We start from the raw sequence: 21,340 nt of genomic DNA on the forward strand, positions 1-21,340 counted from the left end.
TCATGAACTGCCTGCTCTGCTGATCTTTCTCTCTATACTCTGCCTTTATCAGTCTTTTTTTTTCTTTATCCGCAGCTGGCACCATCAATTCTATTTTTTTGGAACTTAAAAACTTAACTAACTGCAGCTGGTGTTTTACTCTTATTTTTTTTTTCTTACTACTACCTCTTTTTTTCCCCTGGGGCTTATTATTCCTCTTGTCTGAGTCCCGTCGATCGATCCGTCATTCATCCAGGCCCACTCAGGCCCAAAGTCTGGAATGACTGGAGTCGTTTGGAGTGCGTACCCAATATATATCCTCCGCTTTCTTCCTTCCCTGTGGCGAAAGGAGTCAAGTCAACCTTAAAGAGCACCCGGTCCGCTCCCCCAAGTCCTATTTGACTTGGCTGTCTTCTTGCTGCCTTTCTGCCTGTCATTCTGCTCCACTCGAAAAGGTGGAGTCCAGATTGAGCGAGAAAGAGAGAGAGAGAGAGAAGAAAGAGTGATTCGATTTTGTTTCCTCCGACTTGTCGTCCTCCCAGTCCCTTTTTTTCTCGTCCTTTCTCTCCGATAGGAAATCTTCATCCTGACTGCATATCTGCATGTGAAACCCTCCCTTACCTACCATTTTTCTTTTTTCTCTCTGTTCTGCCGGTCTTCCTAAACCTCTCGGATTCTGTATTTTCCGCAAATCCGGCACCAGGAGCAGCAGCAGCATGGCTACCTCGCAAGGCGTCGCACCATTCACGCCCGAATACGCATCCTACAACTGGACGGGGGCTCCATCGGACTATGGGTTAACTACAAATGAGGCATTGGGTGGAAATTCACGTACGTGAAAGTCAAGGATCTTCCGGAGAAATCGGGGACCATACAAAATACAGGATACCGTGATACTAAGACAGCTTTTTTTTTATCTTTTTTTTTACAGGAACGGAAAATGTCAATAAATGGTTTCAATCGGGCGATCAGGCCTACATTATTGTGGCCTCGGCGATGGTGATGGTGATGGTGCCGGGTCTAGGCTTCCTCTACTCCGGTCTTGCCCGCCGCAAGTCTGCCCTGAGTATGATTTGGGCCTGTATGGCGTCCATGTCGGTCATCACCTTTCAGTGGTACTTCTGGGGATACTCGCTCGCCTTCTCGCCGACGGCTACCAACGGTTACATTGGCAACCTACGCAACTTTGGCTTGATGAATACTCTAGCGGCTCCGAGTCCGGGCTCGCCGCTGATCCCGGACCTTCTCTTTGCTTTTTACGAGGTAGACCTTTTTTTTCATTTCTACACCGGCGGAGATATTTGGGGCTGACTTTTCAGATGCAATTCTGTGCCGTGACAGCTGCAATTGTCATGGGAGCGGTTGCCGAACGTGGCCGACTTCTCCCCGCGATGGTGTTCACTTTTATTTGGGCGACCGTTGTCTACTGTCCACTCGCCTGCTGGGCGTGGAATGCTAATGGGTGGGCCTACAAGTACGGCGTCATGGACTACGCGGGCGGCGGGCCCGTCGAGATCGGATCCGGCCTGTCCGCCTTTGCCTACTCGATGGTTTTGGGCCGCCGGCAGGAACGCATGATGCTCAACTTCCGCCCACACAACGTTTCACTGATCCTACTGGGAACCGTTTTCCTGTGGTTCGGATGGCTAGGCTTCAACGGTGGTTCCGCCTTCGGAGCCAATCTCCGGGCTACCATGTCCTGCTGGAATTCCAACCTGACCGCCGCCTTTGCAGCCATCAGCTGGGTCATCCTCGATTGGCGTCTGGCCCGGAAGTGGTCGATGGTCGGCTGGTGTTCGGGAACGATCTCGGGTCTCGTCGCTGCCACCCCTGCCTCAGGATTCATCACCCCGTGGGCCAGTGTCATCCTCGGTATCGTTACGGGCATCGTCTGCAATTATGCGACAAAGGGTAGGCATTATATATCACTCCCATATAGATAAACTCGTCTCTAACATGATATAGTTAAATACTGGGTGCGCATCGACGATTCGATGGATGTGTTGGCCGAACACGGCGTCGCCGGAATCGTCGGGCTCATATTCAACGCATTCTTCGCCGACGATGCGATTGTCGGCCTGGACGGAGTCAACACGGGAACTAAAGTTGGTGGCTGGGTGATCCACAACTGGAAGCAGCTCTATGTCCAGATCGCATATGTCGTCGCAACCTGCTCCTATGCATTCGTCATGTCCGCCATTATCGCCCTGGCCATCAACGCCATCCCGGGACTCAAGCTGCGGGCGTCCGAGGAGGCCGAGCTCCTCGGTATGGATGACGACCAGCTGGGCGAATTCGCCTATGACTACGTGGAGGTGCGCCGTGACTACCTGGCCTGGACGCCACAGAAGCACGACCAGCTGGAGGACGGCCACGAGATCCCTGCGCACAGCCGGTACGGCATCGGCGAGCATAGCGAGATGATGCTTGAGGGCCACGCGCCCGCCCAGATGAGCAGCCGCGGGGAAAGCCAGGACGATGGCATCCAGGAGGTCAAGATCCTTCCGCCAGCTCCCCGACAGGTTGCCGAACAGACCCGTGCTGGTGAAGCCGGCGGTCTTCCCCCTTCAAACCCACAGGTGTCCGCTGAAAAATCCGGTTAATAGATCATCTTCTCTGCTGCGTTTTTTTGCCCTTGTTTTTCGTCCGGCGTTCTCCCTTCCCCCCCCCCCTTCTTTTCTTTTTTTCACGGCATTTTCCCATGATTCCCACCGTGTAATATTCGGCCTCTACCAGCGACACCTGTGTTTATATTTTTTTTTCCCTCCTTGTTACCTCTTCTCCGTCTTTCATATCGTTTGCACACGATATACACCTCCCATCTAGCCTGGGGCTGGATGATGACGTTTTTTTACGTTTCTACACCAAAAAAAGAGAACGGCATGGGGGATGGTATTTTTATGTTCGGAGTTGTGGGCTTGTACATATGTTAGAGGATCTGGTCTTGGCTTGTGATACCACACTAAATATAATAAATTATATAAACTGCACTCCTAGTAACAGTGGAAGAGTCACTCTATATGACTTGTAGTGTATATATGCAAATCAAAACTAATAGAATGTACAGAAGGATACAAGAGAGAGAGAGAGAGAGAGAGAATATCAAACAATTTGCCTAAGCATGCCTCGCACCCGGAGACGCTCCTCGGCATTCAACCGATCGACCAGCTCGGCAGCGTCGCCGCCGCGCACGACCTCCTCCCATTCGTCGTCCTCCATGCCCATCAGGAGCACGATCTGCACGCAGCGCGCAAACGCCTCGCGATGACGGTACCGGCCTGCACTCTGGGAACCGCCGATATCGATCGCCGCACTCACGATGCCTGAAACGTCGCGTTCGAGGCGCGTGGTGCCCAGCGCGTTGACGCGGCCGTGGTACGCCCACAGACGCTTCTCGAGCAGGCGCGCCAGGTACGCGACCGTCACGGCGAGGAGGCGGTCGAACGCTGTAGGCGTCAGGATCCGGGCGATTGGGGACAGGAGCTCTGACCAGGCGGCTGCGAAGCGCGGGCGGACTAGTTCCGCCTCCGGGGAGGAGGTGGAGGAGGAGGAGGGGTCGCCGCCGTTCGTGCCTGGACCGCCTGCGCCGTCGTAGTCGGCGATATGGTCGGCTTCATCGTTGTCGTAGTCGTGGTGGTCGTGGTAGTAGGCTGTGGTGCCTGTTGGGTCGCGGTCGTCACGGGGCTGGTATTCAATGTCACGGAAGGAGTCGGAGAGGATCGGCCGCAAGCGGTGTTTGATCACATTGTTAAAAACTACCTGAATGCCGTCGGAGAGTAGGTCGTTGACTTTCGCTTCAAATGAGGATGTCAGGGACTGCAGGGTCTGCGAGACCTTGGCCGCCTCGGAGGCAAGAGGGAACAGAGAGTGCAGCGCGTTCGCTTCGCTGCTGGGCTCGGTGTGCGTTTGCACAATCCGCCGGATATAGTCGACGGCAACGTCCAGGTTGTTGATCAGGACCAGGAAGGAAATGACAATCTGCTCTGGCGGCTGCCCGCCCTGGACTGTTGCTTTCGGATAGCACTCGTCGCGCATCTTCCGCTGCGTCATCCCGATGAAGTCGGATCCCAGCACGCGGGACAGCGTCGGCACCACGTTCATCACCACAGACAGCTGCGAGGTTGCCAAGGATTGCTGCAACACCTTGTTCACAATATACATGATGTCGTCTACTGCCGAGGTGATGTGTGGAGGGTCCGCTTTCAATGGCTTATTCGCTTGCAATGTCAGGCCCGAAGGCTGCTCGTCAAGCTGAAACGCCTTCTCGACAGACCGTCTCAGGAAGAACGTGGTCATCGTATTGAAGGGTGTCGCTAGCCGGTCACTGACTTTTCGAGCCAGGGATGATTCCTCAAGGAATTTGGGAAGCCGCTGCTGTTCTTCGCCTGCCGCTTCTTCAGTCGTGCTCTGGGTCATGGTTAGCCTTTGAGAACGACAACAACTTCTCAGTGACATACGTTGCATTTCTCGGTCAGAAAGCGACAGTAGAGAGACCAGCGACCCAACATGACAGCTACTTCGTTGAGGATGCCGTCGATTTCCTTCATATCCACGCCCTCATCCTCAGCGGGGACCTGCGTTCCGTCTCGAAAGGCCGGTGAGTTCGACCGCGGGGTGCCGGCGGCTCTTTGCTGGGGCAGAAAGCTTTGTACTAGAAATGTAAAGGCATAGGACTTGACATCCATCAGCTTGCGGTCGATATGTCTCTCGTCGCTCCAGGTGTCGAGGATGATGCCTCCCTGCACGTCTGCTTCGATCTGGAGCCGCTCAATGACACGAGCCATTCTCCCCGAGCCATAGTGGCGTTCCACAAGCCCCCCATGGCTGTCGACGATTTGTGCGATATGTTCGAAGAGCTTGGTGAGAGCATTCGCGTAGAAGAAGCCATCCTTGCTCTGTGACCCAGCAGTGCCGGCATTAAGGTTCGTCCGCGCTCGAGACGCAACCCCTTGACAAACATAGCGCCCATATACGTCCAAGCCAACCTCTGATCGACCGATGAGTGGGAATAGTTTAAAGAAACGTGTGATTTTGGCCCCGTTGTTCTCCTGGACGGCCTTGTCGAACTCGCGGAGGAACAACCCACACAGCGATTCGGCGGCGTTGTCGAGCGTAACATTCGGCGGGTCGGGCACTTCGGCTGTGGGCACAATCTCCGCTGCAAAGGCGCCATGTAGAACCTCCGGTGGGATTTTCGACGCCCGGTTGAGGTAACTTGCTGCCGTCTCCCAGTCCTGGGGGGCTCCCATGGAACCAGCAACACCCAGTACACAGGCCTTGAGCTCTGCGACTTGTTCCACGACTGCCAGTGTGGCCTTTACCCGTGCCTGTTCTATGTCGAGGCGACGTACGGCACTGGAGATCCGGTCTGCCGTGGCTGCGGCGTTGGAGAGCATGCCATTGCTGATTGCGCGGGTGGTGGTGGCCTGGGTGCCAAGGTGGGCCCGTAACAGGTCAAGGCGACCCAGCTCTCGAGAAAAGTCCTTCTGGGAGGCGACGAGTGCATCGAGGCGAGCTGTGACGGATGCTTCCTGGTCGTGGAGGTGGGACAGGGTGGCCTTGATCTCCGCAATGGAGCTAGCATTGAAGATGTCCGCAGTAGGAGCGGCCGGGTTCGTTTGAAGTTGGTCTAAGGGCCTGTGAGGAGACACCAAGTGTCCGTTGGTAATTGCTGGTTCGGACATCTCCTTCCTGCGTGTGCCTGGATGGCAATTCCAAGCAACGCTGACCGGCGATCTGTCTTGTTGACAGGCGACTTTCGCTTATGACAGGAAGACACCAGTGGCAGTATGTGGCAGGCGGTGAGAACATTGCATCCCCGATGACTGTTGCCAGTAGTTGTGTAGTATTTATTATTGAGTAGTTATAATTGAATGATGAATGTACTTCCTTGAACTGAGGGAATATTGGTATAGTGAGAGATAGTGAGCAGCTATTCTGTATATCACTGCCTGGATTTTGCAACCGGGTGCTTTCCATGCTGATTTGTAGCTTTTACGCATGTCTCTTCGATCAGGATGCTGTATAGTCCGGCCACACTGGTTGCCTTGCCAGCTGGTACGATCGTGTTTGCTGGCACATATATTGGTATTCGAGCTCGTGTCTCTGGTACTGATATGGTGTTGATATGTTCCATGCTCAGTCTCGGGGGGCGGGCGGTGGTATACTGGGAACCCTCAGGGTGTCGTACAACTATATATTACTACCGTATCAAAGACACTGAAGAATACCGATTTCCTCGAGCGCTCTCGATATATCAGGTAGGCAGCTTCATGTGGGGCTTGACCCATATGAAGAACCTACTCGCTCTTCTATTGTTTACATAAAACTATGAACCCCTAATACAGAGTACTGGATACTGATCTCAGCTCCAACGTTGACTGGTTAAGTTCCGGAATTGCAAAGTCTGATCCATATAGGCATATAATGGTCGTATCTTCAACAACGGCCGGATGGTGTAGTTGGTTATCACGTATCGTTAACACCGATAAGGTCCTGGGATCGAGCCCCAGTCTGGTCATTGCTTTTTGCTCCCTATTTTTGGTTGCAAATGTATTTTATTTTGAACTTGACTCATAAATCCAGCGGCGAATTCATCGAGAAATATTCAACTATCTATATATTCTACACCAAAAGCTGACTGGCCGTCTCACACCGAGAAAAAAACACCAGAACTTCTCAATGCTATATACGGAGTACCTACCTAGGTAGGTAGTTAGTTAGTTACAACCAAAGTTACGCTTATGCCAAGTCCTACCCTTATTTCTAACATACCGCCTCTGTAACACTATTTGAGACCTCCCTTCAACAGCGGCCGGATGGTGTAGTTGGTTATCACGTATCGTTAACACCGATAAGGTCCTGGGATCGAGCCCCAGTCTGGTCATTGTTTTTTTGCCCACTATCCAGTTTCCCTCTGGGTCTAGCTGTAGCCTGCGATGGGTGGGAGGTGGGTGGGGGAGGGGGGTTTTTTGCCAGCCGAGTTTCACTTGTGTGACCAAGGCATTCATTCCTAAGTAACTCAAGTCATGATGATGACACTCACGTTGATCTGCAACTTCGCCTCAGGCACCAACGAAAGGCACTTTACCCGATCAGGAGCCAATGGCAAGCGGCTGAATTATTGGACGTCACTGTCGGGGGTTTGACAAGGCCGCCTACTCGACTTTCCTGAGACTCTCTAGTTCATCTCACAAGATAAACCATTCCCACAGAAACCACAAAACCTGGAGCTTTTCGCGGCCCTGTATATCAACAGCAATAGGTCGCCATCGAAGAAAATCGCGGCGCAAGCACGGCCGCTCGCGCGCTGCCATGGGCAACGAATCCTCGACTGTGGTGGATGAGAACACCCCTACCCAGGTTCTGGAGGCACGGAACATCGATGCAGTCGCAAAGTATATCCAAGAGAAGAATGTCCGGCACATTGTGGTCATGGTAAGTGGTTCTCTCATGCACTGTTGCGCCGCGCTCTTCCATGTCGCGAGGCGTAACATGTCTAGACTGACAGCTAAGTACTCCAGGTGGGAGCTGGGATAAGCACCTCGGCAGGTATCCCCGACTTCCGCTCACCAGGCACGGGGATCTACGACAATCTAGCGCACCTGGACTTGCCTGATGCCGAAGACGTGTTTGATATCGGCTTCTTTCGGAACAACCCAAGACCCTTCTACGCGCTGGCTCGCGAGCTGTACCCTGGAAAATTCCGCCCGACGGTTGCGCATTGCTTCATCAAGCTGCTGCACGACAAGGGTCGCCTACTTAAGCATTTCACTCAGAACATCGACTGCCTCGAGCGGCAGGCGGGTCTACCTGGGGAGATGATCATTGAGGCCCATGGCAGCTTTGCTTCGCAGCACTGCATCGACTGCAAGGCACAGTTCCCAGACGAGCTCATCAAGAAAGCAGTCCAGACTGGAGAGGTCCCCCGCTGCCTTGAATGCAAGGGTTTTGTCAAGCCAGACATTGTCTTCTTCGGCGAAGCCCTGCCGGAGGAATTCTTTCTCAACCGACATCTACCTGAGGATGCGGACCTATGTATTGTGATGGGTACCAGTTTATCCGTCCAGCCATTTGCCAGCCTTCCTGGTTTCTGTAAAGACGGCGTGCCCCGCGTCCTGATCAACATGGAACGTGTCGGCGGTATGGGGTCACGGCCCGACGATGTCCTGCTCCTAGGGGACTGTGACGCTGGAGTGCGGAAGTTTGCTAAGGCACTGGGTTGGCTAGAGGAACTGGAGGCTCTCTGGGAGAAAACCAACCCGGACAAAGAAGCGAGGGACTGCGAAAACGCACCCCTCAAGACCCGAGATGAGCGACTGAAAGACGAAGTGGAAAGACTTACCAACGAAGTCGATCGCTCGCTCAACATCACAAGCGCATACGAGAAACGTGTCAGACAGCAGCTGGAGAAGCAGCCCGCAGACATGACGAGCGTATCCAAAGCTGCACATACCGTCGACGAGAGTGCCGGCGGAGGTCTCGCGCATGTCTTCCCTCATATTGCCGGCCAACATCCCTCTCTCTAGTTAGCGGTCAACCGCAGACACCCATTGCGACGTGATCGACAAAGCTCAGTGAAACGATTGGATGGATTTAGCAGGACACCATCAATAAATCCTATATACCAAGGAGTATGGCGTCTGACACAAGCACTGCACCATCCAAATGGGAGACTATTGAGGATCCTAACGATCTTGGTGCGGGGAGTTCCAGACTTGGGATTGAAGACTTTCCTCCTAGCCAACACCGGCGAGGCTGTGTTGGCCCGTCACAAAACACTCTGCATTAGACTTATCAGGTTTTTTTTTTTTTTTTTTTCCCTTTGACTGTTTCCCCCCCACCCCATATGGTCTCCAAACCAGAATGTGCCGCCATATTCCATGGCGTAGATAGACAGTAGATACGATATATGGGCTCTCACGCCATGTCTACCAATTGAGCGCAATGCATAATAGGGCATTAAACTGGCATTAAACAATGACGATCATCGTAAGATAGTCAACTAGCAGGTTAGCTGTTCCAGTGAGCTGTTTCTAGCAGCAACTCTAGACTCGAGCGGGGCAATGATGCTGCTTGCTTTGGTTGCCCCACGGCCCGAGACACCTTCACCGGGAGAGCACCAGACAGGGTCGCTTCTTTCTTCCCTCACCTCCCTTTCTGTTTTTGACGGTTGACCCTGTTCTTCTCTCTTATTATCTCTCTAGCTTCTCCGAGTCCCAGTATTAATCGCCAAGATGGTTGGAATTGGTCCTAAGCAGCCGCCTTCCCGCAAGGGTGAGTACAAGCACTCCGCCCTATCAGCTGAGGGGAGTCGGCTGGCAGAGCAATTATGATGGACTGACTGGATGGCTTTTTTCGCCCACAGGATCGATGACCGATGTGCCGAAGAACCTCTTGCAGACGATCAAGGACTTTGAGGGTCAATTCACTGTGGATACAAAGAAACTCAAGGAGATTGTGGACCACTTCGTCAAGGAGCTTGAGAAGGGTAGGATACTGTGTTTATTATTACATGAAACGAAGCGAATGCTAATTCTTCTATGCTGCTAGGCCTCAGTGTCGAGGGTGGAAATATCGTGAGTCTCTTCTTCTCCCCGCGTGTGCGTGTGTGTGTTGGAGACCAGGCTGACCCGTTCTTCAGCCGATGAACGTTACCTGGGTTATGGGCTTTCCCAATGGTGACGAACAGGGCACCTTCCTTGCTTTGGACATGGGCGGCACCAACCTACGTGTTTGTGAGATCTCTTTGACGGAGGAACAGGGTGGATTTGATATTACACAATCAAAGTATCGCATTCCCGAAGAGCTCAAGACGGGCACCGCAGAGGAGCTGTGGGAGTACATTGCCGACTGCCTGCAGCAGTTTATCGAGTACCACCACGGAGAAGAGAACCTCGCAAAGCTGCCTCTGGGGTTCACCTTCTCGTACCCTGCAACTCAGGAGTATATCGATCACGGTGTTCTCCAACGCTGGACCAAGGGTTTCGATATTGAAGGTGTCGAGGGTGAGGATGTTGTTCCTCCCCTGGAGAACATCCTCAAGCAGAGGGTAAGAAACATGTGATACGCAAAACAAAAACGCTCTGGTTTTGCAGATCGACGTGGCTAACAATCTCTCCCAGGGCCTTCCTATCAAGATCGCTGCTCTGATCAACGACACCACTGGTACTCTGATTGCCTCTGCCTATACCGACCCTCTGATGAGGATTGGCTGCATTTTCGGCACGGGTGTCAATGCCGCGTATATGGAGAACGTCGGATCCGTCCCTAAGATTGCCCATATGAACCTGCCCCCGGACATGCCCATCGCCATCAACTGCGAGTATGGTGCCTTTGATAACGAGCACGTTGTTCTCCCCCTTACCAAGTACGACCACATCATTGACCGTGACTCTCCTCGCCCCGGTCAGCAGGCCTTCGAAAAGATGACCGCTGGGTTGTACCTGGGCGAAATCTTCCGTCTGGCGCTGGTGGACCTTCTTGACAACAGACCCGGCCTGATTTTCGAGAAACAGGACACGTCCAAGTTACGCAAGCCCTACCTCCTGGACTCGTCCTTCCCGGCTGCCATCGAACAGGATCCCTACGAGAACTTGCAGGATACGGAGGAACTGTTTGAGCGCGTGCTCAACATCAAGCCTACACCCGCTGAGCTGGAGTTGATCCGTCGCCTGGCCGAGCTGATCGGTACACGTGCTGCACGCCTCTCTGCCTGCGGTGTGGCCGCCATCTGCAAGAAGAAGAACATCACCTCATGCCATGTTGGCGCCGACGGTTCCGTCTTCACCAAGTACCCCCACTTCAAGGCCCGCGGTGCCCAGGCGCTCCGCGAGATTCTGGACTGGGCCCCGAATGAAAAGGACAAGGTCACCATCCAGGCCGCTGAGGACGGTTCCGGTGTCGGTGCCGCGCTTATTGCGGCCTTGACCCTCAACCGTGTCAAGGCGGGCAACCTGGCGGGTATCCGCAACATGAACGACATGAAGACGCTTCTTTAGAAGCTACGAATCTGCAAAAAAAAGAACAACGACATGCGATGGGATTTTTTTTTTCTTATTTAGTCTACCAACTGCCTGCATATGGGCGATTTTGAATTGTGATTTTTTGATCCTCCCCTCTGACCATTCTGGGACGGACAGTCGGTGGTTTTCCCACTGACTGGTTCCTAGATACGGTGGTGCCTCTGGTGCATAAAAAAAACAGAGAAATGGTAGATTATTGTGTATAGCTAATGAGCACATAAAGTCTATTTCTTGAAAAAAATCACCATCAGATAGCAATACAGCTAAAAAAAAGTCACCGACCTAGAATAGGCGACTGGAATGTGGACGACTTCCGCATGCGGCTGTCTTGAAGCAACCCACAGAATCAGAAATACAGAGAGCATGACAGAAGCTTAGTCGACTTATCGAGTCGTGTAGGATGTTTCTTTCGGCGTGATTATCCAGGTCCACGCCGTGGTCTGGCTGTATAATGTAACTATATCCACGGCAGTTACCAGCGTACACGCCACAAGGTGACATCAAGGCCGTTTGTGCCTGTCTACTCTCTTCTAAAATCGGATGTACCTGTCCCTTATGATGCTATAGAGGTGATAAGTAGTTACATCACGTATGTTATAAAAGGTACTGTCTTCGGTGGTCATGTCCTACTCACTTCTCCTGTCTCATCCACCCCCTCTTCTACCCGACAACCTGCTTCCCTTCAGTGGAATTACCCCAAGACCCCTTCCTTGAATTCTTATCAAAATGCGCCCTCAGTTCCTCGTTCTTACAGCCCTGGCTGCGTCCGTAATGGCAATGCCCCCGACGGAGAACGTCAAGGCCGCGGCATCTATCGACAGCGCCGCTGAGCATGTCCACGCTGTCCGTGACGTGGAGGGATCCAAGAAAGGCAAAAGCGATGATTCAGAATTGGTGAGATCTGTAATCTTTTCTCTCCTTGGTGCAAGGCTTGTACATCTCGATATTAACGTTCGCAGACCAGTACTCTAAGCGAAGTTGTTTCTCTGGTAAGTCTTCTGTCAGAAATGGAAAAAAAATGTATAGACGAGTATCTAACAACTGTAGCTCTCTGTGAGTGAATCAAAACGAGCCCTCGAGCCAAGTTGATCCAGGTAAGAAAATGCTTGCTGACGTAGTAGGGTCTTCTGGACGGATGAACAGCTCCATACGATTACCGAGGAGGACGAAGAGGATGACGGGAGAAGAATGAGAAGTATATCTGGTCTAGTTAGTTGATCTATACCAATGGAGTACATTTAGTGTCGGCCAATACTAGAACAAGCTTGGTGCATCCAAGTTGAGCGTAGAGGCACAGGATGATATAATTCAGATGTGATCAATTTTAGATACATGCAAACGCAATACAGACAGTCAGATGTGCATAAATGATAACTGGCTACATGAGCAGGACGATTTTCGGGCATCTCGATACGCTTGAACTACCCTTTGTTTTGGCGAGTTGCTTTCTGGGTCAAACCAAAGCCTCCAGGAACTCAGCAAGATAGTGCTTCTGCCTCTTCTTTGGCTCGGCCACCAGGCCCATCATGTGTTGCACCGCCATCTGTGCCCCGCGCACGCTATATTCTATGGTGAATGTTGTGTCCTCTGGAATCTCGACATATTGGCCTATAACAGCCACATTGTTGGTCCGGGGGACGACCTCTGGACGATCACCGTGGTGGCGAGTGAGCATCTGTGCGGTCAAATGGGGCATGAAGCATGGGACGGTGACGGAATTCTTGAGAATAGAATCCGTCGGGAACCGGAGGTGCTGGAGGAGCTCGCTCATGATCTCCTGGCCGGTACATGAGAACATTGGCTTTCTGACAAAGTTGCCGATCCGTTCGGGAAACAAGGAGTAGCCCCAGAAGACTTGAACGTCCGGTGGCTGGTCAGAGAACATCGGCTGGTGGGGGATACTCAGACTCATAGCCCAGTTACTATCCTTGAGGATGAGGAGCCCGCCAGTGCCGGGCCGTTCTTTGGTCAGCTTGAGCAAGCGGTCGAGAAACTCGGGATCGCGCAGGGTGACCGTGAACGTCTCAAGAGAAGATTCGGGGATCCGGCTGGAGAACCTGGTCGGATTACCGAAATTTGGGCTCTGCATGGCAAGCTGCGACCAGATGGACCACTCGACCCCAAACGAGTCTTCCGAACCCATTGACATGGGTGCAGGGGCTTTCGAGTTCGATCCCAGCGTCGATCCGGAACTGATTGAGCCGAGCGTGACGATGACGACGTCGTTGGGGTCGATCGTCACAATCTTCTCGGTGCCATTCTGCATCATGGTGAGTTCTGTCACCGTTGTAGGGGTCGACATCTTGAGATCCGTAACCCGGCAGTGGAATCGGAAATCCACCCCCTGCTCCTCGAGGAAGTGAGCAATCGGCATGATGAGGGATTCGTATTGACTGAACCGGGTCCATCCCAGCATCTTCATGTTGTTTAGGCTTTGGGTGTCATGAAGGTACTTGCGAAGATATCTGCGAAACTCGATTGCACTATGCCAGGGCTGAAATGCGAAACTGTGGCTCGTTTAGTATTATTCAAATTGGAGAGAACCAAGACACGCAAAAGCAACATACGTTGCTGCCCAGATACACCAGAATTTGCTCTGAAAGAACGATTCCCCAAAGCAATCCTTGACGCTCTTGCTATTCAATGCCTTCTCGCCTTCCAGCATGAACATGAGGAGATCCATGCGTTCTTTGTGCGTCATGCTTGACTTGCCCATCTCCAGCTCTTCCGGCCCGTACTGCCCCTGAACGAGGACATGGGTTGTAGCATCCTCCTGTGGAGCCTCCAGCTCATTGAATTCTTTGATTTCATCCAAGAGGGTTCTTTCCGTACCGGTACTCGAAGGCACAGAGGAGAGCAGCTCCTCCATGCAGGGATCGTTGAAGTTGGGCTGGCGGCCAGCGTGAATGACATATCCCTTCCCAGGATCTCCGGTACTATCCACTCCTCCACCGGGATAGGAGTGAGTCTCCAGGATATGGATCTGAGACGGTGGCACCTGCGCGTCCTTCATCAAATGAACTGCCGAGGTCAAGGATGCAATCCCACTCCCCACCAGCCAGGCATGCACTCCCTGGGGATTCCTCCCCTGCGAGACGGAGGAGAAGCGACGACGGAACATGGCTTAAATAGCTTAAGTCAGCTTAAGTCAGCTTAAGGCAGCTTGATGAGGTTCTTTTCTGTTGATGTGACATGTTTAGAGCCCACCCAGTCTTTGGAAAATCGCTGAGCTCCCTTATAGCTGCGGGGAGTCCATGATTGCCCAGGGAGACTCTGCGCGTCATATGGAGTGGCAATCGATTCGAGAGAGCTCCCAAGGGAGTCAAATCACCTGGTAGTCTCATGATATCCCTGCAAGAAAGTTCCCACAGGCCCGCTCGAGAGACCTGTCTGGACTGGCAGTGGAAGAATACGGGTACCGGAACCTAGAGAGCGCCAACCATCATCATGGCGACGTCGTAGCAGTAGCTGCGTGGAAGCAAGAGCTCATTCATACGTACTTGGATTCAACATCTTTGTGTTTCCCAACTCTTGGTTCCATGGGTTAAGGTCCGTATTGTTAGAGATGGCCAAACACTAATTATCGACACGGCCCACTGAATGCCAAATTCAATGCAAAAGTCAAAGCAGATTGCGAAAGCAGTTCCAGGTGGAAGCATGTAATATGATACATTTTGTATTTATAAAATTGGATACTTTTGTTGAAGGCTCGTGACTAAATAGCACACAAATGGTCTACCCTCGAATCTCCCACAATCTGATGCGACCTTGCTCGTTGGCGACAGCTAGATGATCCGAGTTTGGCGAGATGGCGACAGATGAGATGCGACCAAGCGGCGTATTAGACGTCGGCCAATTCCGGTATACGGTGCAAGAAGGAAGATGGACTGAAATGGGGAAGATGAGAGAATTAGCTGGTCTGTGATAGTAATGGAAGGAGAAGAAGAAGAAGGAAAGAAAAAGGTAAAAAAGACTCACCTAGACGCATGGCATCACGCTTCCACCGACTCGCCATGGCAAAGAACTGTCCATCCGGCGAAAAGACAAGATGACTGATGGGAGTTGTGAGCTGATCGAGGGCCCGGACAGGCTTGGGATTGCGTGGAATGCCGGCTGCATCTGAAGATGCCGGAGCAGCACGTGCCTCCGCCCATTCCCTGCGGTCGTAGACATTCACCACTCCGCTGGAGCTGCCAACAGCCACCCAGCGGTCTCCGCCCAGCTGCGATCGCCCAGACCGACCTCCCAGGCTGATGACCGTAGTGCCGACAGCACCTTCATCGACCCACCGAGCGATCACCCGGCGAACCCGGCAGTCATACTCGGTGATCTCGCCGTTCTTGCTAGCAACCGTCATACCCTCCCCGTCGCTCCACCAGGCAAAGTCTGCAACACCACCGCGGCCATCAACACGGACCTGGGCAATCCACTGTGCGGTGCCCGAGTCGAGGATGTTGATCAGACCACCCCCTTTACGAGCTGTACCGACCAAGCCGATATAGCGCCCGCAGGGCGATAACTTGAAGCGCTCCATAGACTTTTGCTCTTCCTTGCGGTCACCAGTCCCGTTGATCTTGTCAACCTTGCCGGTATCTAGATCCCAGATATGGAAGTATCTCCGGCGGCCGGAAGCGAAGATCTTGTTGCCCGTAGGCGGGGCGAAGGTAGATGTGTGGATAGGCGTGCGACGAATGTGTAGCGAGGTAAGAAGCGGGTTGGGCGCGGGTGCAGAGGGCGAGATGTGGTGTATAAAAAGAGTTGCAGCTGGACCCGAGGAAAGGAGAAGTGGATAAGAAGGATGGAAGGTGAGAGAGTCAATAGATGACTATTATCGCACACATTAGTTGTAATGTTCGAAAACCCATCCGAATACAAATCCAATCACTTACCGGCTGGTTTCCTCCAACATCTTTCAGTCTCTGGATATCCAAAACTTCCCGGCGTAGTTTTCTCTTGGTACCCGTCCGAGTCACATCCTCGAGCTTCGTCAGCTCCGTTGCACTCTGGAGGAGCTTGGCCAATGGTTGCGCAGATAACTCGGTATCATCTTCGTCTGTATCCATATCATCGGCGACGCTGGCATCGGAGTCGTCCTCGCCCTGATCCGCCCTCTTTCGGCGCTTGTTGATCGACTCTGGATTAGCCCATTCCGGCACCGGATGCAGTCGCAGGTACTGTCTGCGCAGGCGCCGGATGTATTCCTTGCCACTGACCAGATCTTCCGATTCTGCCACCCGTAACTTTCTTAGCCTTTGCTTGCTGGCTAGCGAGATGGTGAGCCGCTCATCGTCACTGTCATGCCAGACCGCAGCCACTTCATCTTCTTCGTCTTCGGCATCGGACGGTGTTGCATGCACTTCAATAAGATCCGTCGTAGTGGGAGCTTCACCAGAATCGAGGAAGAAAAGCTATAGCAGCGTATGCACGTTAGTAAAAGAGACGTGCAGGGAAAAAAAGGAACCGGAGAGAAGCAGTTACGAACATCCGCGTCAGGGACGTTTTCCAGGTCATCATCGCCATCCCCAGCCTCGCTATCTCCTTCGCCGAATCTGCCCTCGTCATCGCTTTGGCCAAAAGGCACCAATGCCCCGCTCTGATGGCCCTTCAGAGCTTCATGGAAGCCATCCTCTGCACCAAAAAGTAGCTCTTCAAGTCTCTTTTCCGCGTCATCCTTCTCGGGAACATCATCCCCTTCCTCGCTCGTTTCGCTGTCAACATCCATATCACTTGTATCGTCCTGATTGGCGAAATTTGAAGCACCAGTGCTTTCGAACGGCGACTTTGTCTTCGCTTTGACCGTCTGGCGGGTCTTGAGCTTGACGCCGGAATTGGGCATCTTGTAGGGAGTTTGGCCTCGCAGTTCTAGATTAAATACCCAATTGCAGGTCTTCGAATTGAATCCAGATAGCCACACAGGTGGAATAGGAGAACACCTTCTGTGTTGATTGTGCCCGGCGCTGGGTTGTGTTCATAGATATTTTCCCTTTCAAAAAGCTTTTTTTTGAGGGGGGCAGATCCAAGGCGGTGAAGCTAGCGGTGGATGTTTGCCTTAATATTGATACCTGTAATTTCAGGCATTGATGATTTTATATTGAATAGTTACGTCACTTCATCAAATCCAGGATTAGCTAACTAATGAGGTCAAAATGACAATTAGACTATATAATAAGCATTAACATCCCTAAAAATACAGATTTATATGCTGACTTATGGATCGGTGTAGACTGTCGCTAGTATATCTCTAGAAGAAGGCTATATGAACTTTGAATGGCTAGTTGAAGAATGTATTTATTTGAGGAGTCGTGGACAAGTCATGTACAACGTGCGGTGCTAGTTAAGCACCGGTTAATTAATTGATGAATCGATCCCGAAGAAAGAGAGATATAACGCCGACAAGACAAAAGCAAAGGCAAGGATGATCGCAAGACTGATCCAAACACCGCCCATTTAAATCCCATTATTGCGTTGAAGAGTCAATTTAGTAGAAGACGAAGCCGGATCATATTCGCCGTGACTACTGCCAGAAGCTGCGGAATAAGAGGAAACCGGAGGGGGATTTTCCCCATCTATCTCCGGGTCATATTCGACGGTCCGGGCATGTGTAGCAGCCTTGTTGGGAGAGGCACTTTCAATGACCTTGCCGGCGAGATCGCCGTCTTCATCAGAGTCAGAATCGTCGTCCAAACCGGCAAGGAAGGCACTGCGGCGGTGGCGGTCATCATCGAGCATAGCGTTCCGGAATTCATCCTCTCCTAGCAGCTCATTTTCTGAGTGAATGGTCTTCTTGATGAAGATATCAATGATATAATACTGGATGGCATTCATGATGACGGGGAAGAGCAGCATGACGAAGATGATCTGAACAGCCGTGTTGCCTTCGGTCCACCGCAGAGCCCAGTCGCCTACCTTGACGATGAATGGAAACAGTTGGATGAGGAAGAAGACGCAAATCTTCATGCCAAGAAGCCCGACAAAATATATAAGGGACTGCTTGAACCACCATGTTGCGCAAGGTGGAGAACCGTAGTTCCCGGATTCTATCGACTCCGGGGGGTCGGCAAGCGGGGTGTAATAGGCCAAACTGTTCAGGGCACCAAGGATCATGATGAGGATTGGGATACCGAGCGTAGTCTGGCGGAAGACGGTATAACGTTAGCTGTCTGCACGAAAAAAAATTTTGATAAGAGAAAAGGAGCAGATAATACTGACATCAATCCCTAGGTTCAGTAGGTAGAACGAGCAAGGGTTAGGCTTGTATGTGCTCGTTATCTCGAATTGGCCAGCGGAGAACATGGACATGAGCAAGTTGGCCAGATGCAGCATGGCAGACCCAAAAACTTGTTTCGAAACATCAAACGCCCACACCTTTACCGGCCGCTGTGGCCGCTCTCTCCATCTCTTATATACGAGTGATAGTAGCGCCAGTGCCCCGAGCGCCGCCTGGACGAAGAGCGAAAAGGGTCCTAGCAGCCTGCATTCCCCATTATCCTCACCTTCGGGGCCCTGACCAGAGCCGGCCACCGAATAGACCGACGAAGTTGAAGGCTGTGGCGACGAAGACACGCTGCTTGAGAGCTGGGTTGCAGTAGAGATGGCAGCGGTGAGTGCTGCTGTTGCCATCGCAGGTAGCATCGAAGCGCCCATGATGACGGTATGTTCTGAGCTGCGCTCGTGACACTACACGTTGGTAGAATCGGTATGAAGATTGTCGATGAGCTCAAGGATCAGACTTAATATATGGGTTCAAGCACATCGATGATGCTTCGAACTGAGGATCGCGACCGTGTTGTTAGAGCATTGGGAAGGCAAGATAAGAGATCCACAACTTTGAGAAGAATATAAAAGAGAATACTCCGTATATAGCCAGCAGACTACCTTGCCAGCAAGAAGTCTGCACCAGCCGGGACGATGGTGCTAGGGAGAAGTGGTACAGTGAACTAAGATATCCTGTTGACATCAGGTTGCTGCTCCGCCCCAAATCACAGCGGGATCATTGGTACGCCAAGTCGACAGGGACTAGGGACTCTTTACGCTAATTTTCCTTGTTTCAACCAGGGTATATATCAATCTAATATACCTAACTAGTTATCTACTCCGTACTACATATATTGTAGTATCTCTGTACCCCGTATCGGTATCTTTTTTATTTCTTAGATCGTAGTTAAGCACTGCAAGTACTGAAATTTATGTTCTTCGACTATTGCCGACCTCGGTCGGTAAGGTTTATTGCCTGCAAAATGACTACATATCGCCACATTCGAAAGCGATATGGTACAGAAGAGTTCCTAAGAAATGCTAGTGTTCAAAAGTTGGGTTGAGTGGTAGGAATGGAAATTGATTGATTGATGCATTGAGGAACGCAGGTTCCACTGCCAGAGGATTCTTGATCACCCCTTGAAGCTCGAGGGAACTTTGTGGTTGCGACACCTACCAAGAACCCTCATTATTGTGTATAAGAGCCGTCAAAAACCCACAGAAAATCTCATTAAACAGAAAACGCCAGTAACCCCTCATCCAACCTGATATCGACAACATAGGAGAGTCACTGCAACTCCGCGTGCAGCTAGATGCCTGCAAGGGGACCCAAGAAAAGCAACCTAAAACGCCTGGGTTATTCTATCCCATGTTGCTGTTTAAGGCGCTCTAGGTTTTCCTGTCTTTCGGCAAGGTCTTCTTTCGACTTGAGCATTTTCTCGGGCTGGTGATATAGGACTAAAGAAAAACCCCAGTTAGCACACGATCGATCAAAGATATAACGATAACCCTGGTGAGTTTACATACCAACGAGATATCTGTTCTGGAAGTTGAATCCATTGAGTTTATCGCATGCCTGTTTGGCGTCCTGAACGTCTTCGTATACAACAAAAGCAGTGCCTTTCGAGTTGTTTGCAATACCCTGACGAATTTGACTGCCGAGAAAGTGTTGGTTAATGAAAGAGAAAAGACAGGAGCCCGCAAACCGTCGCGCGGGATCCATTCATGTGCAAATATTAGGACGGCTTACCGGATGGGCCCAAACTTGCCAAATAGGTCGAAAAGCTGTTCTGCCGTTACGTTATAGCTGGAGCGATGTCAGTCGAAAACGAGAACTGATCGAGCGAAGAGCGGAGAAGGGGGGAAAAAAGACGAGTCGTAGAAGGACGGTCGAGACGTAGGATCAATCAATCCCGCGGGGTAGGCAGCAAAAAACTGGACATACTTGAGGTTCTTGACGAAGAGAATCCTACAGACACCATGTCAGCCAATTTCAGCCCTAAAAAATAGCGAAAAAACGCATTCCACACGTGTGACAGTCGTGATTTCGATCTCTGGAAGGGCTGCACAAGCCGTCCAGAGCCGCAATACCGTGGTGGAGGAGGGGTACACTGAGAACAGAAAATACCTACCGATTGGCTTCGGGGGCGAGCTTTCGGCTCATTCTTGGGCGGAAAGCGATCTAGGGCGGTCGGACAGAGTAGGCAGTCGTAGGAAATCCTGAAAGAACACCACAGAAGGGGTTCGGGCAACAAGAGGAGCGGAACGAAGAGTAGGAATAGAGACACGGAGGCATGTCCGTCCGCAGAGGCAGGCGAGCACGAGGTCCGGCTGAGGGGGTGCCTTTCCTGTTTGGGTTTAGCGTTCCGACCGAGCCTCCCTCGCGCGTTTTGAGGCCAGCGGAGGGAGTCGATCGAGGCTCGACGAAAGGAACAGAGTCGGCAGAGACGTCGTGCGAGTGAAGGTGAGCGGTTGAATTCTACGGAAGAGACAGCAGTGCGTCCGTTGCAGTCGGGCTGGTGGTGCTGAGAGGAATTACAGCTGCCCTGCTCTCCCTGGCCGGCATGCTGCGCCGCAAACGATAGACCGACGACGGTACGCTCTGCCTTGGCTCGGCCTTGCTCGATCTCCTCGACACTATTCGCTTTCCCCGATCGAGATTCAGATCATCTACAGCCTACGCATTGGTTTCTGTCTGGCGTGGTGTCTCTTGCTGGCGTGAGCCGTTGCCCGCGTCCCGCGGTGCTCCCTCGTCCTACCATCCCGCTACGCTCGAACAGAGAGAGGGCCGACTCAAACCTCCCCCCCTCAGCACAGCGTTCCGCCGCGCGACGTTTTTCCCGTCCACGCCCACCCTCCCTCCATCCACGACTGCGATTTCCATCCACCTTCGAACCGTCTCTCATTGATCGCTGCCTGGTCTTGATTCTGTCAGGAATGGTTTTCCTCTTGCCTGCGGTGGCCATTCTCTAGCCCGCGTCGTTCGACCACCCCCGCTTTGCGTCCGCGACCGCGAGCAACACCCGGTTGCTCCCCCGACTCTTCCCACCGCGCTCCTTTGACGTTATTCTCCCCTGAATTCC

The 21,340-nt window shown here is 52.1% G+C and overlaps 10 protein-coding genes and 2 non-coding genes across 12 annotated transcripts; 7 read left to right on the plus strand and 5 right to left on the minus strand.

Annotated features, from left to right (window-relative positions):
- Positions 1 to 695: 695 nt before the first annotated feature.
- Positions 696 to 2,582, plus strand: ASPZODRAFT_74612 (hypothetical protein; the record flags this gene model as incomplete). The annotated part of the gene is made up of 4 exons (XM_022729981.1): positions 696 to 810; positions 911 to 1,242; positions 1,299 to 1,890; positions 1,945 to 2,582. The coding sequence occupies 4 exons, from the start codon at positions 696 to 698 to the stop codon at positions 2,580 to 2,582; spliced, it is 1,677 nt and encodes a 558-aa protein (XP_022577796.1).
- A 475-nt stretch (positions 2,583 to 3,057) lies between these two features.
- Positions 3,058 to 6,118, minus strand: ASPZODRAFT_169584 (hypothetical protein). The gene is made up of 2 exons (XM_022726896.1): positions 4,437 to 6,118; positions 3,058 to 4,386 (listed from the first exon to the last, which is right to left on the minus strand). Exons 1-2 carry the CDS (start codon positions 5,661 to 5,663, stop codon positions 3,082 to 3,084), a joined length of 2,532 nt encoding a protein of 843 aa, XP_022577797.1. The 5' UTR covers positions 5,664 to 6,118; the 3' UTR covers positions 3,058 to 3,081.
- A 307-nt stretch (positions 6,119 to 6,425) lies between these two features.
- ASPZODRAFT_t142 lies at positions 6,426 to 6,499 on the plus strand. Its single transcript has one exon. It is a non-coding gene; the product is annotated as a tRNA-Val (tRNA).
- A 292-nt stretch (positions 6,500 to 6,791) lies between these two features.
- ASPZODRAFT_t143 lies at positions 6,792 to 6,865 on the plus strand. The gene has a single exon. It is a non-coding gene; the product is annotated as a tRNA-Val (tRNA).
- Positions 6,866 to 7,033: 168 nt separating this feature from the next.
- ASPZODRAFT_136508 (hypothetical protein) lies at positions 7,034 to 8,799 on the plus strand. The gene is made up of 2 exons (XM_022724076.1): positions 7,034 to 7,416; positions 7,503 to 8,799. Exons 1-2 carry the CDS (start codon positions 7,294 to 7,296, stop codon positions 8,505 to 8,507), a joined length of 1,128 nt encoding a protein of 375 aa, XP_022577798.1. The 5' UTR covers positions 7,034 to 7,293; the 3' UTR covers positions 8,508 to 8,799.
- A 279-nt stretch (positions 8,800 to 9,078) lies between these two features.
- ASPZODRAFT_1193691 (hypothetical protein) lies at positions 9,079 to 11,132 on the plus strand. The gene is made up of 5 exons (XM_022721224.1): positions 9,079 to 9,255; positions 9,347 to 9,469; positions 9,532 to 9,557; positions 9,623 to 10,030; positions 10,104 to 11,132. Exons 1-5 carry the CDS (start codon positions 9,216 to 9,218, stop codon positions 10,977 to 10,979), a joined length of 1,473 nt encoding a protein of 490 aa, XP_022577799.1. The 5' UTR covers positions 9,079 to 9,215; the 3' UTR covers positions 10,980 to 11,132.
- Positions 11,133 to 11,729: 597 nt separating this feature from the next.
- Positions 11,730 to 12,142, plus strand: ASPZODRAFT_19693 (hypothetical protein; the record flags this gene model as incomplete). Its single annotated transcript, XM_022727456.1, has 4 exons — positions 11,730 to 11,897; positions 11,963 to 11,992; positions 12,051 to 12,056; positions 12,125 to 12,142. 4 exons carry the CDS (start codon positions 11,730 to 11,732, stop codon positions 12,140 to 12,142), a joined length of 222 nt encoding a protein of 73 aa, XP_022577800.1.
- A 314-nt stretch (positions 12,143 to 12,456) lies between these two features.
- ASPZODRAFT_74643 (hypothetical protein) lies at positions 12,457 to 14,124 on the minus strand (the record flags this gene model as incomplete). Its single annotated transcript, XM_022729984.1, has 2 exons — positions 12,457 to 13,510; positions 13,571 to 14,124. The coding sequence occupies 2 exons, from the start codon at positions 14,122 to 14,124 to the stop codon at positions 12,457 to 12,459; spliced, it is 1,608 nt and encodes a 535-aa protein (XP_022577801.1).
- Positions 14,125 to 14,738: 614 nt separating this feature from the next.
- ASPZODRAFT_74854 (hypothetical protein) lies at positions 14,739 to 16,839 on the minus strand (the record flags this gene model as incomplete). The annotated part of the gene is made up of 4 exons (XM_022729999.1): positions 14,739 to 14,890; positions 14,982 to 15,828; positions 15,893 to 16,411; positions 16,486 to 16,839. The coding sequence occupies 4 exons, from the start codon at positions 16,837 to 16,839 to the stop codon at positions 14,739 to 14,741; spliced, it is 1,872 nt and encodes a 623-aa protein (XP_022577802.1).
- A 611-nt stretch (positions 16,840 to 17,450) lies between these two features.
- Positions 17,451 to 18,623, minus strand: ASPZODRAFT_74846 (hypothetical protein; the record flags this gene model as incomplete). Its single annotated transcript, XM_022729998.1, has 2 exons — positions 17,451 to 18,134; positions 18,213 to 18,623. 2 exons carry the CDS (start codon positions 18,621 to 18,623, stop codon positions 17,451 to 17,453), a joined length of 1,095 nt encoding a protein of 364 aa, XP_022577803.1.
- Positions 18,624 to 19,614: 991 nt separating this feature from the next.
- Positions 19,615 to 20,421, minus strand: ASPZODRAFT_154747 (hypothetical protein; the record flags this gene model as incomplete). The annotated part of the gene is made up of 5 exons (XM_022726124.1): positions 19,615 to 19,715; positions 19,785 to 19,912; positions 20,008 to 20,064; positions 20,203 to 20,226; positions 20,390 to 20,421. The coding sequence occupies 5 exons, from the start codon at positions 20,419 to 20,421 to the stop codon at positions 19,615 to 19,617; spliced, it is 342 nt and encodes a 113-aa protein (XP_022577804.1).
- Positions 20,422 to 20,551: 130 nt separating this feature from the next.
- On the plus strand, positions 20,552 to 21,319 carry ASPZODRAFT_19698 (hypothetical protein; the record flags this gene model as incomplete). The annotated part of the gene is made up of 3 exons (XM_022727458.1): positions 20,552 to 20,715; positions 20,799 to 20,975; positions 21,193 to 21,319. 3 exons carry the CDS (start codon positions 20,552 to 20,554, stop codon positions 21,317 to 21,319), a joined length of 468 nt encoding a protein of 155 aa, XP_022577805.1.
- Between the last annotated feature and the right edge of the window lie 21 nt (positions 21,320 to 21,340).

Source organism: Penicilliopsis zonata, assembly GCF_001890105.1.
Source record: "Penicilliopsis zonata CBS 506.65 unplaced genomic scaffold ASPZOscaffold_20, whole genome shotgun sequence".
In the NCBI taxonomy this organism is placed as follows: domain Eukaryota; kingdom Fungi; phylum Ascomycota; class Eurotiomycetes; order Eurotiales; family Aspergillaceae; genus Penicilliopsis; species Penicilliopsis zonata.